Below are 18,938 nucleotides of genomic sequence, written 5' to 3'. Positions count from 1 at the left end.
AAGGTTCCTCAAATGAGGCCCTATGGGCAGAACCTAAAAAACAAACGGGGGGCAGTCATTTTGCTGGGGATGCCCTTCAGACCCCGAAAAAGTCAGGGACAGATAGAAAGACAGATACTTAGGCAAATCTCAGAGAAGTGTAAAAATAATAGAGTAATAATAGTAGCTGATTTCAACTTTCCCAATATTAACTAGGATAGACATTTGTGAAAGGCCTAGATCAGACAGAATCCTTAACATGTATCCAGGAGAACATTTTTTAAGCCATTGTGTAGGAAGTCCATCAAGATGGGGGCCAATGCTGGATTTAATTTTAGGAAACGAAGCCAGGAAAGTCGTAGATATGGCACTGGAGGAACATTTTGGTGATAGTTATGATCATAACTCAATAAGATGCAAAGTAATTAATAACAAAGATGGACCAAAAAGAAATGTCTGGTAGACTGAAGGAAGGCTGATTTTAATTAGACAGGAATGGGTCAAAATGGGTTGGAAGCAGCTATTTGCAGGAAAATCCATATCAGAGTAATGATAAAGGGTATTACTGAGAGTGCAAGACCAACACCTTCCCATAAAGGTAAAGAGTGGGACCAACAAGTTCAGAGGGCCCTGGACCTCAAGGGATGTACAAGATTGGATAAGATTAAAAGAATGAAGCGTATGGTAGGTACCAAAAACTCAATCGGTGGATGTCTTAGATAAATATAGAAAGTATTAGGGTTGCTTAAAAAAGAAATCAACAGAGTGAAGAGAGGACATGACAAAACACTGATGGGTAGCATTAAAGAAAATCCAATGACGTTTTATAAGTATATTTAAGGCAAGAGAATAATCAGGGAAATAGTACAGCCCATTATGGATCAAACTGGCAAGGTGTGTGTGGACATGGATGATATGGCTGAGATTTTAAATGGGTACTTTGCATCTGTATTCACATTTGAGAAGGACAATGTAGGTCTAGAAATCAGGAAAAATGAATGTGGTATACTTGAGCAAATTAGCATTGAGAGGGAAGAGGTACAGTTCCGTATCCTTTATCTGCACATTCAGAAGCTGAAAAGACCTAAAAACTGAAAATCTTTTCAAAAACGGACCCAAACAGACCTGTAGACACACTGATATTGGGTCCTTTAGAAGAAAAAACTTTGCTTGGCCTGAACAGACCTAAAAGCAAAACTTCTTTTTCCAAAGGCCCAAACTCAATGCGTCTGCAGGTCTGTTTAGGTTCTTTAGAAAAACACTTCATTTTTAAGTCTGGTTGTGCCAAGTGGAGTTTTTTTTTCCCATGCCTGAATGAATGGGACCTACGTGGTATGTGTAGCAACAAATGAAGACAAAGAGTAATAGATGCAAATATAATGAATTAAATGTTTACAGATACCATCAGATTTTTGATAAAGATAGTGTGAACCTAACAGACATGGGTACAATGAGTTCAGGAGTTAAATTATTATTTTGCTTTTGATTGTGAGATAATTAATAAAAGGTCTTAGAAGGTCTGAAAGCCAAAAATATCCTTCATCTGAAAATATCCTTCATCTAAAAGCAGTTGGTCCTGAAGTTTTCAATAAAGAATTCTGACCTGTTTTACTGACTTTTGCAGGTGTGAAAGTGGATAAATTCCAGGCTCAGATGGGATGCATCCAAGGCTGCAGTGGGAGGCAGGAGAGGAGATTTCAGGGGCACTGACACTAATTTTTAAATCCTCCCTGGCCACAGTAGGGGTGCTGGAGGACTGGAGGATTGCCAATATGATATCATTATTCGGGAAGAATGTTACAGATGAACGAGGGTATTACAGGCTAGCGAGTTTAACTCCTATGGTGGGGAAACTATTGGAAAACATTCTGAGGGACAGAATTAATCTCCACTTGGAAAGGCAAGATTATTTAAAGGTATTCAACGTGGCTTTGTCAGGGAGATCTTATCTAACAAATTTGATCAAATATTTTGAGGAGATGACATGTGTAGGTGAGGACAGTGCATTTGATGTAGTATATGTAGACTTTATTTAGCCATTTGACAAGGTCTTGCATGGCAGACTGGTTAAAAAGTTAAGAGCCCTGTGTTTCAGGGCAATTTGTCAAATAGGTCCAAAATTGGCTTACTGGCAGAAAACAGAGGGTGATGATTGAAGAGTGTTTTTATGACTAAAAGCCTGTCTCCAACGGCATACCACAGATTTTGGTGCTGTTGCCTTTGCTGTTTGTGGTGCACATTAATGATATAGACATGACGTAGGAGGTATGATCAGTAAGTTCACAGATAACATGAAATTGATGGTGCGGTAAGTAGTGTGCAGGAAAGCTTTCAACAACAGGGTAATACACCTACCTTGACTCAGACTTTTCCCCCTGGTCCAATCCCTGCCCACATACATCCGTGATTCCTCTGACGCCTTACGCTGGTTTCAAAACTTCCAGTTTACCGGTTCCAGCTGCCTCTTCTTTACCATGGACATGCAATCCCTTTACACGTCCATTCCCCACCAGGAAGGTCTTAGGACGCTCCGCTTCTTCCTGGAGCAAAGACCTGAACCATCCCCAACCACCACCACCGTCCTCCGCTTGGCCGAGCTTGTCCTCACCCTCATCAACTTCTCTTTTAACTCCTCTCATTTTCCTCAGGTCAGAGGGGTGGCCATGGGTACCCGCATGGGCCCCAGTTTTGCCTGTCTCTTCATGGGGTACATGGAACATTCCTTGTTCCAGTCCTATTCCAGCCCCCACCCATAACTCTTTTCTCCGATATATTGATGATATCATTGGTGCTGCTTCCTTTTCTCATCCAGAATTGGAAAATTTCATCGATTTCCACCCTGCTCTCACTTTCACCTGGCCTATCTCTGACTCCTCCCTTCCCTTCCTTGACATCTCTGTTCCCATTTCTGGGGATAGACTAGCCACTAATATCCACTATAAGTACACTGACTCCCACAGCTACCTGGACTATACATCCTCACACCCTGCTTCCTGTAAAGACTCCATCCCATTCTCTCAGTTCCTCCGTCTCACTCGCATATGTTCAGATGAGGCCAACTTTGACAAGGGAGCCTCCGAAATGTCCATCTTCTTCCTCAACCGCGGATTCCCCAACACCGTTGTCAAGGACCCTCAACTGGGTCCGACCCATCTCCCACACTTCCACCCTCACCCCTTCTCTTCACTCCCGCAACAGTGACAGGGTTCCCCTTGTCCTTACCTGCCATCCCACCAGCATCCACATCCAGAAGATCATCAGAAGCCATTTTCACCATCTCCAATGAGATGTCATCACCAGACACATATTCCCCTCCTCTCCCTTGTCTGCCTTCCGCAGGGACCATTCTCTCCGAGACACCCTGGTCCACTCTTCCTTCACCTCCCCACAGCCCTAAGGCACCTTCCCCTGTAACCGGCGAAGGTGCAACACCTGCCATTTACCTCCTCCCTCCTCACTATCCAAGGGCCCAAACATACCTTCCAGGTGAAGCAACACTTCACCTGCACTTCCCAGAATCTAATTTACTGCATTCGCTGCTCACAATGTGGTCGTCTCTACACTGGGGAAACAAAGCGTAGACTTGGCGACCGCTTCGCAGAACATCTACATTTTGCTTGCAAAAAAGACCTCAAGCTACCCATTGCCTGCCACTTTAACACACCACCCTGTTCCCTGGCCAACATCTCTGTCTCTTGCTTGCTGCAGTGTTCCAGCGAAGCTCAACGCAAGCTGGAATAACAACACCTCATCTTCTACTTGGGGACCCTGCAGCCCTCCAGACTCAATATTGAGTTCAATAATTTTAGGGCCTAAACTCTCCCATGTCCTGGCCCCCTACCCCATTCACCAGGCCTCGTTATTACACACTACCTATTGTTTGTCACTAACAGCCCCCATTAACAATTAATCACCCTCCCAGCCAGATTGTTATCAATTCCTTTGTCGACCCAACTGCTCTTCTCTCTCTTCGGGCTGTATCCTATTGTTTACTCCCTACCCCATCCCCCTTCTTATTTTCTGCAAATAAACCAATGTTTTCCCAGCCACCATCAGTTCTGAGGAACGGTCACTGGACCCGAAACGTTAACTCTGATATTTTCTTCACAGATGCTGTCAGACCTGCTGAACTTTTCCAGCAACTTCTGTTTTTGTTCCTGATTTACAGCATCCGCAGTTCTTTCACTTTTTATTGGGTAATATAAATAGGATGGTCAGATGAGATAACAGCTGGAATTTAATCCTGAAATATGTGAGGTGATGCAGTTTGTGAGGACTAACAAGGGAATACATGTTGAATAGTTGGACCTTAGGAAGCACAGAGGATCAGAAGGGCCTTAGTGTGCATGCCTAAAGATCTTTGAAGACAGCAGGACAAATAGATGATGTCGTTAAGAAGGCTTATGAATTACTTGACTTTATTAATCAAGTCATTAAATACAAGAGCAAAGAGCTGTATATTACATTAGTAAGGCCACAGCTGGAATAGTGTGTGCTGTTCTGGTCACGACATTATAGGAAGGATGTGATTACAGTAGAGAGGATGCAGAAGAGATTCACCAGGATGTTGCCTGGGCTGGAATGTTTCAGCTAGGAACAGAGACGAAATAGGCTAGGATTATTTTCCTTAGAGCAGAGAAGGCTGAGGCGACACCTGAGGAGTAGAAACTTTTGAGTGGCGTAGATAGAGTTTTCCCCTTAGTAGAGGGGTCAATAGCCAAGGAGCATAGTTTTAAGGTAAGGTGTACGAGGTTTAGAGGGGAAACCTTTTTACCTCTATGTCTTTGGAATTCACTGCCTAAAATGGTGGTAGAGGCAGGAACCCTCAAAACTTATAAGCATCTAGATGAGCACTTGAATTGTCATAGCATACAAGGCTGTGTGCCAAGTGCTAGAAAATGGGATTAGAAAAGATGGTTGTTGGATGACTTGTATGGACACGATGGGCTAAAGGGCCTCATTCCAAAAACTCCATACAACAGCTGACTTCTTAAAGTTTGTTTAAAATTGAGCTGCTTGAGTACTTATTTTTAAATAATTTGGGCAATTTTCCTGAATCATCTCTTCATGCTACTTTTTGGGGCTATGAATTTGAATGTGCACAGTTTCGCCTTTTAATTTATTAAAATACATGAGCAAGCCAAAGGAAGTTCTTAAGTAACTGGAATTGTGTTAGTCCACAGATGATACTACTACTGTATAAACAAGGTTACGAAAATACCTGTGTTTTGAAAAACTAGTGATTATTTTTTGGAAAAGTGCTCATTCCGTGGTAAATTTTCAAGCTCATTCTTTTCATAGCGAATTGTTACTATTTATTGACGCATCAAAATCAAAGAACAAGTAACCACAGTTTTAATTATGAAAATGGTTAATCTGTTTCATTCAGTTTTGCAGGTTTTTCATAGATTAGCCTGTCGGAGGTAATGTGAGGTAAATTTTCTTGAACAGTCATCCACTGTGCTTTTGATTCCTATAATTTCAGCAAATGGAGAAACTCCTTCAAATGAAGGTGACAGCGGCAACTGGAGTAATGGGTTAAATCCTGCCACCCCACTAGCTGTGGCACTTCCCTCGGCCTCCGTTACCAGCTCATCGACCACCGGCACTGCAAGTCCCTCCATATCGTCAGCAGTTGGAGAGACGTCAGAAGCTGCTCCTATCTCGACAGAACAGTCTCAGACATTAACCCAAAACTTGGAAGCATTGCCTCCTGGGTAAGGATGTAGGAAAGTTTTTTTTTACTTAGCCAGCCTTCACACTTTACCATTCACTGGGAAATAAACAACCTGTCTATTAATAGGTTTGGTCAGTAAACGGAAAAATGTCAGCAGTCATGTTATACTTAGCCACTGGGTGATAAAAGTACTGCAGTATTACTCAGAGGATATGAGGAATTTTCACCAATTAGATGGTGAATACTGCATTGTACTGTAACAGAACAGTATGTCTCCTGAGCAAACAGTCTAAAGTAACAGTTCTTTCACTCTGTTAATTTGATCTTTCGTTGTTTTTCAGAAACTAAACTTCTGAAAAATTAATTATCAGATATGGGTTTTGCCTGCAGGGATAGGACATTGTACATTCTAGTTTCTCAGAATGGGTGTCAGTGGTTTTTCTTGAACTGCTGTTGTTGAAGGGTTTGTAAAACTAAGTGACTTGCTACGAATGCTTCAGAGAGCAGTCAAAAGTCAACCACATTGGTGTGGACTTAGAACCATCTATAAACCAGACTGGGTTAGGAAGCAGGTTTTTTTTCCGAAGGATGCTAATGAATAAGTTAGCTTTTCTTGGCAATTCAACAACTTTACGATCACTTTTATTGGTTCTCAGTTTGTATTTATAGATATAAAACATTGATCTGTAAGTATTCATCAAAATATTCTGGGGGGTGCGGGGGGAAAGAACATTTGAAGTTGACCCCACCCAATCTTGTTCTCGTTGTTGTTTCTTTGTTTGACTAGAAGGGTATGAGTTCGGGTTTCACACTTTGCAGTAGTTTGCAAAGAAGTCTTTTATAACCACACGAATAGTGAAAAAAGTGTTCAGAAGAAGTGTGAGGCTGATTCAGGATCAAAAGGAGGCTGAGGGCATGACTGAGGTTCTAAGTAAGTCCTTTGCATCTGCTTTCACTAGCGAAGACAGCAAAAATTGCGATAATTAAAAAACGTAAAAGGTTTGCAGTCCTGAAATTAGAAATGTTATTTGGAGTAGATAGAATGTATCCTAGGTAGCTGAGGGACATAAGGATGGAAACACTATAGGCTTTGGCCACAAACTTTCATTTCACCTCAGAAGGGAGCAGTGTCAGAGGACTGGGCAGTTGCAAACATTACAGATATTTTTAATCAGCCTGTTCAGAGATGTTATGACACATCTTGAGAGTAGATGGTACTTGAACCCAGACTTCTGACCCAGAGGTAGGGGCATACTACTGTGCCACAAACTATCTTTTGCAAATGTTATGTCCTTTTTCAAAAAATGGGCAAAAGGCAAATCCAGCATTACAGGCCAATCAGCTTAATGTAATGTTGGAACAACATTTTAGGAAGATTGGGAAGGTTTTAGTTCATTTAAAGCTCAATCACTTGGATGGGGTTAAAATCAGGTTTGTTAATCTCAGACAAAATTAATTGACTTTGGAAAATTTTGGCTTTATAATGAAAACCAGGAGGCAAATCATGTTTCACAAACTTGATTGAGTTCTTTAAAATATTGACAAGGGTAATGTGGTTGATAATTTGTTCATGGACTTTCAGAAAGTAGGTGCAATGTAATACACTTGACAACAAAATTGAAGTTCCTGGAATTAAAAAGATAATGACATTTTGGTATGAAATTCGTCGCCACGTAGAAAGAAAAAATGGTGGCAGTGATTCTCCCCAGGGGTCAGTGTTGAGGAACTGCTGTTTTTGATATAAGTAACCTGGACTTAGGTAAGTAGCACATAACTTGAAAGACTGCAGATGACGCAAAACTCTGAAATACAGTAAAATATATGGAAGATGTTAATAGACTTCAAGAGGAAATACTCCAGAAAAATGGCAAATGTATGGCAGATGAAATTTGACACTGTGTGAAACGATATATTTTGGTAGGAAGAGTGAGAAGAGGCAACATAAACTAAATAATACAATCTCAACAGGGCTTCAAGAACGGAGGAGCCTTTGTCTGAATGTGCACCGGTCTTAGAAGGTGCTAGAACAAATTAAGAAACTGTTAAAAGTCTATCAGATAGAGATATAGAATACAAAAGGTGGTTATTGCACTAAACCTTCATAAAACTTCAGTTAGAACCCAAGTGTAGTACTGTGGTTATTTCAGGGCACCACATTTCAGGGGGGATGTCAGGGCCTTGGAGAAGGTGCAAAGAGAATTTATGAGCATGCACACAGACTCGGGTTAAATGGAGAGACTAGAAAAACTGGGCTGTTCCCCTTAGAGCAGAGAAGGTGAAGGCAAATTTGGATTGAAGTGTTCAGAATTATGAGCGGTTCTGGTAGAATAAGTACGAAGGATTTTAAAACCATTGCAGCTTTCATTCTGTAGTTGGTCACTAGAGATTACAGATTTAAGATTTTTGGCAAAACAGCTAAGGGTGATGTATGAAAAATGTTTTTACATAGCAAATTACGATCTGGAATGCGCTGCCTGGTAGGTTGGTGGAAATAGATTCACCAAATAATTGCAAAAGAGAATAGGATAATTTCAGGTTGATAAGAAGAGGTGACAGGGAGTAATTGGATGTCTGTTTCATTGTACCTGCACAGGCCCCATTGGATTGACTGGCCTCCCTTAATGCTTTAACATTTTAGGATTCACTGAACTAATGCTGAGCCAATTAACAGGGCCACTACTTCCTGTTGATTTTTAGATGTTCTCCTATCCATCGGATGGATGACTTGCATCATTCTGAGTTATTCCATCTTGTGCTGTACAGAAAAATGTTGTATTTTGAGTATATTGAGATTGGAATTTGCATTGAAACTTTTGAACAGGGATTTTATTTTTAGAAATTATATCAAATGCTAAGTTCTTGAGTTACCAGTCCAATGTGAGATTCATTCCTGACGTGAAGTGTTGTGATCGTTCTTTAGCCTTTTGAACCCTACAATAATATTATACAAGTGAAATTCTGATTGAATATCATCTACGTACTAAGAATAAATCCTGTCTGCTTAGATGTCAGCTTTAAATTGTATATGATCATCCAGCAAGTGGAAAATTTGGCTTGGATGCATTTTTTTTGGATGCTGCAAGTGTCCTTAGGGTTTTAAAATGTGTCTGTGGTGCATGGACACACTGATGTCACAAATAATGATGTACACCATCTTGGTGCATTGTTCAGAGATATACAGAATGGTGAGAGACGCCAATCAGCATGCAATCCTGATTTGACATCAGCAGTGCTGTTTTGGAGCTCAGAATTCTCTCTCAAATATACACAACTGAACAAAGATTAGCAGCAGGAAGAACACAACACTCCCACCCACCCCAGTGGAGTTCTGTGTCTTCAGCTTCCTCCAGGCTAAAGGTGGAATCTGTCAGCAGCATCTTGCAATCCACCATCCACTGTTGCCTAAGGGAGGCTCCCTGTTCAATGCCACTTTCTTATTCAGCATGAGTGTCAAAATGCTTATCTACCTCATGTCACCAATCATCAAGATGTTCACTTGAACACAATACACAAATAAGAATCAACACAAAATAAGCAGTCCAAAACAAATTTATAAATTAAATCATGCGTTTGTGTACAGTAATATAGTAATAATCCTTTTGCATTCCCCAAATGCACTCTGTGGTGTTCCCCATGACTGGTGGGGTCCGACTCATCTCCAGTGCAGGAGCATGCAGGTACCCTGGAGGAATGATCTCAAGCAGCTTTGAGCCTTCAAGTCCCAGTGTCAAACTGTGCCACCTCGACTGTCTGATGGCAACAGTAAGGACACTGGTTCTGTAGGTGCTTTAGAAGAAGGCACAATGAAAGGTGGTAAGGAAAAGCCAAGGAACTGTAGACCGGTGAACATGATGTCAGTGATGAGTAAGTTGTTGGAGGGGATTCTGAGGGGTAGGATTTACATGCATTTGGAAAAGTAAGGATTAATCAGGCATAGTCAACATGGCTTTGTGTATGGGAAATTGTGTCTCACGAACTTGATTGAATTTTTTAAAGAGGTGACAAAGAAGAATGATGAAAGCAGAGAAGTAGATGTCTATATGGACTTCAACAAGGCATTTGCTAAGGTTCCACGTGGTAGACTGGTTAGCAAGGTTACACCACACGAAATAGAGAGAGAATTAACTATTTGGATACAGAACTGGCTCAAAGGTGGAAGACTGAGGGTGGTGGTAATGGAGGATTGCTTTTCAGACTGGAGGCCTGTGACCAGCAGTGTGCCACAAGGATCGGTGCAGGGTCCACTGCTTTTCGTCATTTGTGTAAAAGATTTGGATGTGAACATAGGAGGTATGGTTAGTAAGTTTGCAGATAGCACCAAAATTGGTGGTATAGTGGACAGTGAAGAAGATTATCTCAGTGTACAATGTGACCTTGATCAGATGGGCTGATGGGCTAAGGAGTGGCAGTTCGAGGTTAATATATGAGGTGTTGCATTTTGGTAAGGAAATCAAGGCAGAACTTGTACAGTTAATCGGAAGGCCCTGGGGAGTGTTTGCCAAACAAGGAGACTTGGGGGTGTAGATGCATAGTTCCTTGAAGATGGAGTTGCATGTTGACAGGGAGGTGAAGGAGACATTTGGCACACTTGCCTTCATTAGACAGAATATTGATTAAAGGAGTTGGGGCATCATGTTGTGGCTGTACGGGACATTGGTGAGGCCACTTCTAGAATACTGCTTTTAATTATGGGCTCCCTGCTATAGGAAAGATATTGTTAAACTTGAAAGACTTCATAAAAGATATACAAGGATGTTGTCAGGATTGAAAGGTTTGAACTATGGGGAGAGGCTGAATAGACTGGGCCTTTTTTTCCCTGGAGCATCGGAGGCTGAAGGGTGACCTTATACAAGTTTGTAAAATTATGAGGGGCATGGATAGGGTGGATAGCCAAGGCCTTTTTCCCAGGATAGGGGAGTCCAAAGCTAGAAGGATTAGGTTTCAGGTGAGAGGGGAAAGATTTAAAAGGGATCTGAGGAACAACTTTTTCATGCAGAGGGTGGTGCATGTATGTAATGTGCTACCAAAGAAGGTGTTGGAGGCTCTTACAATTACAACATTTAAAAAGCATCTGGATGGGTGCATGAATAGAGGAAGGGTTTAGAAGGAAACAGGCCAAATACTGGCAGATGGGACTGGATAAGTTTAGGATATCTGGTCAGTATGGACGAGTTGGACCGAAGGGTCCGTTTCTGTGCTACATAACGCTATGACTATAATACTTTCCTTGAGAGAAGGCAGCAGCCTGCTGTTTCATAGTCACTGCCACTCTCTCCCTGTCGCACCTAAGTTGTTGGAGGATGAATTGCTAACCTGCTGTGATAGCTTGCAAGTCTCTTTAGTAACCAGATTTGAACTCACATGGCTACAAACTGATCTTGTGTGACAGCACTCTGACTTGTGCTGGATGTTGTTTGTTCTACAATGGAAGCTGAGCCAATGGCAGTTATACATTGCTTCTGAGAATGTGGAAACTACCAAGTTGGAGTTTGCTACCACTTCATCAAGGCTGGGATAAAAGTGCTGTGCGACACCCTGTGTGAAGCTGGTGAGACTCCTCCTTTATATTGAATGTAGGTTTCCTTCACAGGCTTCCCACTGCACTATGACCTCATTGTATATACCCACCAATTTTATCTGTCACATCATGTATAACATCTTCATCCGAATTCTCTACAGCAGATCCCGTGTGATTCTGCCTCCAGATAAGATGGCAGCTGTGCTTTCTCTGGCCCTTGCTGTAGTGGATTCATGATTAGTGTTCACTGTGTGCAGACTTAAGTCTGAACAGGATCGGCATCTGAACTGGTGGCTGCAGAAGTGAAATCAAGTGGCAGTCAGTGTCCCGTCATAAACTCTTGGCTTTCCTCTAGAGGCTGGCCTGGAATCTGAAAGGTGTGTTTGTAAACCAGAAGAAATTGTGGAGTGAAGGGGAAGTGGGATGTGAGAAGGAAGATTCCGTTTCGAGATATCATTAACTTGTGATGTGTGCTGCAAAATAAACAGCAAATAAACATAAAAAGATGACTTGCTACTTGCATTTCAATCAATGAGTGATAGTTAATCATGCATCACAATTTCAGGGGCTGTCTGTTTCAGCCCTGCTGTTACTGCTCCAAGTCAATTCAGCAAAATAGCGCTGATTCTGAGTAAAATTTTAACTGCACGACCATGTGCCAAACCTCAGTTTTTTTTAATTAGTTCTTTTAGTTTCTACTTCATTATGCATACAAAATACTGTTTATTTTTCTTGGAAATCATGTTTGCATATAGTATAAAACCCAGTGGAAAGGATTTCTTTGTATTTATTTTTCAATTTATGATTCTTGCATATATAATTTAGTGCATGAATATAAAAGCAAGGGCATGTTGATGCATTTATCTAAGAATTTAAGGCTGCACAATATTTCACGAGGTTCTGGGCTCCCTGAGACAGGAAAGACAAGAGAGGTGTGGAAAATACAAAGATTCAGAGTGGCAAAATATCAGGAATTAGAAATTACAGTTATGAATAAACTTTTGAAGATTTCAAATTTATGAAAACTTTCAAGCAAGTAAACATTGAAAGATTGTAGACAAATTGGTAGCAAACACAGATATACTCATGATTTACTTCGAGTAAATTGGATTTTTTTTTCCATGCAGAGAACTATTACAACATGGAATATTTTACTGCAAGTGACTTTTGAAACATAGGCTGTAGCATCCATTAAAAGTGAATTGGATAAATATTTGAAAGGAAAAATACGAAGGGTTCAAATGAAAGGACAGCGAAATTAGATTAGGCAATTGCTGTTGAAGAGCCACTGTAAATTTGGTGAAATTATATATTATACTTTCCACAAACTAATTTGGCTGCAAAATAAAATTCCTGACACACAAAATAAATTCATGGACTAGTTGTGATCAGATTTTACAAAATTGAGTATTAATGAGGTTAAAGTGCAGCAATGATATCAAAAGCTGCATTTGCTTTACATTCCCAGCTAATATTTTGAAAGCCTTCAAAGAGGAAAGCTTTATTGACTCATAACTATATAACCGTTCTTCACTGTTGCTGGGTCAATATCCTGGAACTCCCTTCCTAACAACATGTAAACATTCCTATACTCCGAATATAGCAGCAATTCAAGGTGGTGGCTCACCATCATCTTCTCAGGGGCTGTTAAGGATGGGCAATAATTGCTGGTGGCCAACATTTCTACTAAGCTGTAGGAAGCTTTGTCCATTTTGAGCAGTGTGCCGATGTATTGTTTCTGCTTCCAGGAGCTGTTGCCTCTTTGCAGCAGCAACATAAATTAGAGGGAATTTTGCCAGTGGTACCTGTATCCACTGAATCAAACTTTCAAAATTGGCTTTTGAATGTTTTCTGAGTGGATACCATGTCTGTCGGAAGAAAGTAAGGCCAACATCTACAAGCCAACCCAAAAGCACTTTACAGTTAGTGAAGTACTTTTAAAGTGTTTACATTGTTGTAATGTGGGAAACACAGCAGCCAATTTGCACAGAGTATGATTCTACAAAGCATTTTGATACGTGAAACAGGTTACCAAGTTATTTTGTTGATTGTCAGAATAAATATTGTCCAGGAGATATACCTTCCTCTTCCTCTTTAAAGTAATGTCTTGGGATCTTTTATGTTTTCACCTTTGATCTGAGAGAACAAATGACACCTTATCTGAAATACAGCACCTTCAACAGTGTAGCATTCCAACACTACTGCACTGGAATTTCAGCCTTAATTTTGTGATTAGGTCTTGGAATGGGGCTAGAACTCTCAACATTCTGGCTCAGCTAAAGGTGCTCAGCCATGCTTGACACTTACATCAAGATCATTAGCAACTCAGTATGTACAAATGTTTCCTGCAGCTGGTGACCATATTGACATTAACTGGGTTCTTGTTTTTGGACTGTTGGAAAGGAAATTTTTCAATGGGTTTTCCTTGCAGCCAGCAATTTCAGTCAAGTTTAGGAACATTCTGCTACAGTGGCAGCACATTGCATTGTGGTTGTCATGGATGATCGAATGTGTTATCTCTTTGTTGACATTTTGGTGGAATAATACACCGTTAGTGCTTCTGAGATGCATGTGAGGTCACATTTTGCAGCGAGTGGATACTGTATTTCTCCCTTGCCCTTAGTTCAGAGGGAGGCCAGTGGTACAGTTTCATATTAATTGCAGGATTGTGATATGTGGCACCCTCTCCACATCTGGTTTACAATATAAGGAGCCATAATAGAAGAGAGAGTAAGGGGTACAGAGTAACAGAAAATGTTTTAAATTATGTTCGCCCTGGACCTGCTAACAAATCATGGGGAACATTATAGTCCAATAAATACCAGTGTGTCAAATGACCCAGAACATTGTGATGTTGGAGTGACTAGAAAATATGTCCCTTATGTACAGAAAAGAGGTATCAAGAATAAATTAGAGACTATATTTTTCAAGTAATACTCAGACAGTTACTTTTTCCAAATAACCCTCTTTAAAACCAATTCTTATGGATAATCCTAAATGTAAATTTTAGAAGAAAAAATTCAGTTTGAATGGAATGCACAATAACCATTGTTATGTATCTAGTAAAACCTGGTGTATGTGTTAATCAGGCTTTTTAGCAATTCATTGCAATGTTAGAGCAAAACTGAGTTCAAAAGGGAACTTAAAGCATGCCTGGCAGGAAATTCTAAATTAATAAGGCACAGAACTGTATGTTTAGTTTTGAAATCAAGATTCTAAAGCTAGGGCAGGACTTGTACAGTAGTTACAGATCGTTGCTGTTAAAGGTCAGTTTTCCTTAATGTGGTATGCGTATGTTACTGTTTCCTTGGTTGTCGACATCTTGGCAGACACTGCAAACCTCAGTGTTACACTTAGTCTCAAATTGGTTTTTATTCTTCAATGTATAGAACTAATACGTCCTTCACTACTATAGATTTAGCAAATGTTTCTTTATTTTCTTTTCATATAAACTTTGATTACAATCAGTTTCTGTCTTCGTTACTGAGCACCTCAGTTGTGTGACTTTTATATTTGTTTGCATGCATTGATGTATGAATTGATGAGCATTTCTGAAAGCGACAACTTGATGAACTTCCTTTCTATCTTTGTCTTGTGTTGATGAAATCGTATAAAGCATCCAGTTTTTCTATTACAGATTTTTCAATCTAAAATCACAACAATGTTTCCAAGTAATGACATCCATAATGTTAAGCTTATCAAATACTCTTGCCAATATTTTAACTCATCAACATCTCTTCAACCTTTAGCTCTATGCTCACTGACGTGCAGTGCCTTCAATGCCTCATTTTAGTATTATCTTTGTGTTCAAATCTCCCCATTGTCCCAATCTCTGCAACTTACTTCTGTCCTACAGCCTGTGTTTCTGAGCTGCTTTTTATTAAGAAATGGGAAGTGAGCATCTCTGGCTGCATCAGCATTTACTGATCATTCACAGCTGCCCTTGAGATGGTAGTGGGGAACTGCCATTTTGAGCTACTGCAGTTGTTTGGCGTATGTACATCCACAGTCATTCTCAAGGGAGTTCCAGCAATTTGATTCAGCAATATTGAAGAAATGGCAATATATTTCCAAGTCTGGATGGTGAATGGCTTAGAGGAGAACTTGTAAGTGGCGGTGCTCCCATTAATCTGTTGCCCATGTCCTACTAGATGGTAGTGATTGTGGGTTCGGAAGGTTTTTGTCAGTTTGTGCAATGCATCTTGTTGATGCTATGCACTGGTGTTACTGTGCGTCGATGGTGGAGAGAGTGAATATTTGTGGATGTGGTGCCTGTCAAGCAGGCTGCTTTCTTCTGGTTGGTGTCAAACATCTTGAGTAGTGTTGATCAGGCAAGTGGGGAGTATTCTATCATGCTCATGTTCCTAGATGGTAGACAGGCTTTGGGGAGTCAGGAGGTGAATTACTCGCTGTTTACTTCCTAGCTTCTGACCTGTCCATGTCGCCATGGTATTTATATATGGCTGGTTTCTGGTTGGTGGTAACCCCAAAGATGTTGATGGTCTGGGATTCAGTGATGATAATGTCAGGAGTGATGTTTGGATTTTTCCGTTGTTGGCCATGGTCATTACCTGGTACTTGTGTGCCATGAATGTTGCTTGCCACTTGTCACCCCAAGCCTGAATAGTGTCCAGGTCTGGATGAATTTGGGCATGGACTGCTTCAGTACCTGAAGTGTTACAAATGGTGCTGAAAATTGTGCAGTCATTAGTGAATTTCTTCAGTTCTGACCTTATGATAGTGGGAATGTCATTGATGAAGCATCTAAAGATGGTTGGAGCTAGGACATTACCCTGAGGTACTCCTGCAGAGATATCATGGAGTTGAGATAGCTGATCTACAACAACCACAATCTTCTTCATCTGTGCTCAGTATGACTGTAACCAGCAGAGAGTTTTCCCCTTCGGTCCCATTGACTATAATTTTGCTTGGGCTCCTTGATGCAACACTTTGTAAAATCTGGCCTTGATGTCAAGGAGAGTAACTCCTGTCTCTGTTGTGGAATTCTGCAGCCCTTCACTTTCTTACTCATCATTGGTGGCCATACCTTCAGGTGACTTTGTACTAAGCTTTGAAGTTTACTTCTTCCACTGATCAAGGTTTATAAGTCAACCCCATGAGATAAGATAATCATTTTTATCTTAGTTCCAAAAGCCGTATTTTTGCGTATATCCAGATTATAAGACTATTCCTTTTTCAGCTATGAAATCTGTACTTGGTTGTCCTTATTTTTTGCCCTAGCAATCCATGTTTTATTTAGCTTGTACTGTAAGTCAGCACATGGGACCAAGCAGATGATACAGGCTGTGTTGCGAAGAAGATGCATGGGAGTTTAAGACATGCTCACACACAGCAAACGTGGTGTGGTGAGTGATGAACAAAAATGGATTCTCCAGGAAAAGACCGAAGCACAGTGCTGGTTTCAAGGTGAAAGTTGTAACATTTGCAAACTAGTCAAATTACTGAGCTGCAACAAGAGAATTGAGTGTTTGTGAAAAACTGGTGCAAGAGTGGAAGAAAGAAGTGATTTCATTATCAGTTCATTAGTGCATAGAGTGCCATTATATTATTCAAAAAATGCAGAATATACAGTGGCTGGAGAGGAAGATGATTTTCTGTGGAGAGATGAATCTGAAAGTGCAAATGCTATATGTGATCCAGAGTTGGATCCTTGTGATGCTGCCAAAATGAGTTGGAATGAACTTGAAGGACTTTGTCGGATCCAGAAACAATGAATCTGACAATTTAAAATGCTTTGATTGTTATTGAAGATATCATTGTGCAATTAATTCATTTAATAAGCTGTGGCACCGTAATGTGAAATACTGGTGTGATTTCCCTTTGTTTTTCAAACAGCAACAACCCTCGTTAATGGTTCACATTGTACATTTGGTGTGCAAGTCGATGCTGTGCTGGTATTTTAGAAGGATTTTTGGAGTCTTCAAGGATGAGCTTGCATACCTCGATCTGTAGTTTTAATAAACATTTAAAATGAATTTTTTTCATGAATCCATTGCCAGAAACAGCCCAACTTTGGCGGTGGCAACTTAAACTAAATAAGACCCTTCAAAGTCACTGAGACATCATTACAAATGGAATTTTTGCCTGTGCTTCACTGTGGGCCTTTCCTTATAAATCAAACTATGCTTTTGGTATTTTTTGTCTGTCCACTATGGCAGAGCTGTTGTACTTTCATCTCTGAATCCACAATTTGTGTATTAAAATCCATCTGTATAGACTTGAGCGCAAAATTATTTGTTGGCAATCCAGTGTAATACTAAGGTACCTTCTTCTGAATGAAACATTAAAATTATGTCCAGGACGCCATGACACTATTTTGAAAAGGAACTTGGATTATTCCTAATGTCCTGGCTAATATTTACCTGTCAATCAACAGTACTATAATAATAATAATAATCATTTTATAATATAATCTATACATCAACATATTGCTTTTTGTGAAAATTTGCTGTGACTAAAATGGCTTCCATGTCTCCTACATTCAAATGATAACTGTACTTCAAGAGTACTTCATTGACTCCAAAGCATTTTGGAATGTCTTGAGGTTGTGAAAGGTTTAGTAAAAATGTGAGGTTTCTTTTTAATATGCCCATATGCATAGTTTGACACGTGTTTGTAAAGCCACATTGAGACTATATTTATAATGTAGCTGAGAATGATGTTTAGACCAGAAGAGCTTTGAATAAGAGAACTCCTTGTGAAAAAGGTTCAATGAAAAATAGTCCCTTTTGTGAACAGCATTCATACGTTTAATGCAAGCTACAGCTCATGTCATTTCTGGTTCTTGATTTCAAGCAATTAGTCCTTAACATCTGGTATTTTGGTTCTACATGTGCATCGATATCTTAGTGGTCCTGGCTAAAATTCATCAAAGTGGGGATGAGTTCCTTAGTGTGCAGCAGTTGTCTCAGTTCTAAATTAATCCTAAACATTATTAGAAAAACTGAGTCTGTTGGTACCCAGTCCTTGATATGCATGTCCTTGATATGCATAAATTAATGGGAGAGTGATAGAAATTTTCCTTTATTCATTAACTGTGAAGCATTTTGGATGTTTCTAAGTTTATGTAAGGTACCTTATAAATTCAGGTTCAGTTTAATTTTTTTGTATCTGATCTGCAGTGCTCCATGATCTTCACCACGTGGCCCACAGATATTAAAAGCTTGTATGCTTTCTAATTCATGATTTGAAATTAGTTTTAGTTACCTTTGCTTAGAATTCTGAACTTAGTGCTACTATATTCATGTTGTATATATTTGCTGATGATAAGGTTAGAACTTAAGTTGTCAGGATAATATAGGGAGGCTTCAAGAGGACTTGGATGACATAGCAGATGAAATATAAATAAGTGTGAAGATATTCACTTTGATAGAAAAAAACAGAAAGGCAGAATAATTCTTAAATAGTAAGAGTTTGGCAAGTGCATGTGTCCATGTTGATCTGGGTGTCCTTGTCCAGGTGTCATTACAAGCTAGCATGCAGCTGCAGCAAGGAATTAGAAGGACACACAGGATGTTGACACTCATTTCAAGGGGTGCAGGAGTATAGTTTCCTGGTAGTCAGTTAGAAACTTGGTGAGGCTGCAAATGGAGTATTGTGTATAGTTTTGTTCTCATCAAACGGAGGATATATTTGGCATATAGGCAGTTTACCAGGGGTTCGCTAGATTAATTCCTGAGTTGGTGGGATTTTTTTTATATGGAGAGATTGAGGAAACTGGATCAGTATTTCCCAGAGTTTTGA

General features: G+C 40.0%; 2 protein-coding genes across 3 annotated transcripts in view; one reads left to right on the top strand and one right to left on the bottom strand.

Annotated features, from left to right (window-relative positions):
• The window catches only part of dhx38 (DEAH (Asp-Glu-Ala-His) box polypeptide 38), a 210,461-nt gene that overhangs the window by 78,420 nt on the left and 113,103 nt on the right, over positions 1 to 18,938 (bottom strand). The gene's annotated exons all lie outside the window — the stretch shown is intronic.
• Positions 1 to 18,938, top strand: part of wwp2 (WW domain containing E3 ubiquitin protein ligase 2) — a 129,596-nt gene that overhangs the window by 39,752 nt on the left and 70,906 nt on the right. For both annotated transcript variants that reach the window (XR_007263762.1, XM_048605723.1), the window contains exon 4: positions 5,465 to 5,696. Coding sequence is in view for 1 of the 2 variants with exons in the window: in XM_048605723.1 (XP_048461680.1) it covers positions 5,465 to 5,696 (232 nt within the window). In the remaining variant the exon portion in view is untranslated. The remainder of the gene's footprint in view (positions 1 to 5,464; positions 5,697 to 18,938) is intronic.

This window comes from Rhincodon typus, chromosome 15, assembly GCF_021869965.1.
Source record: "Rhincodon typus isolate 14 chromosome 15, sRhiTyp1.1, whole genome shotgun sequence".
In the NCBI taxonomy this organism is placed as follows: domain Eukaryota; kingdom Metazoa; phylum Chordata; class Chondrichthyes; order Orectolobiformes; family Rhincodontidae; genus Rhincodon; species Rhincodon typus.
Note: the sequence above shows the minus strand (reverse complement) of the source record. Positions and strands in the feature narration are given on the sequence as shown.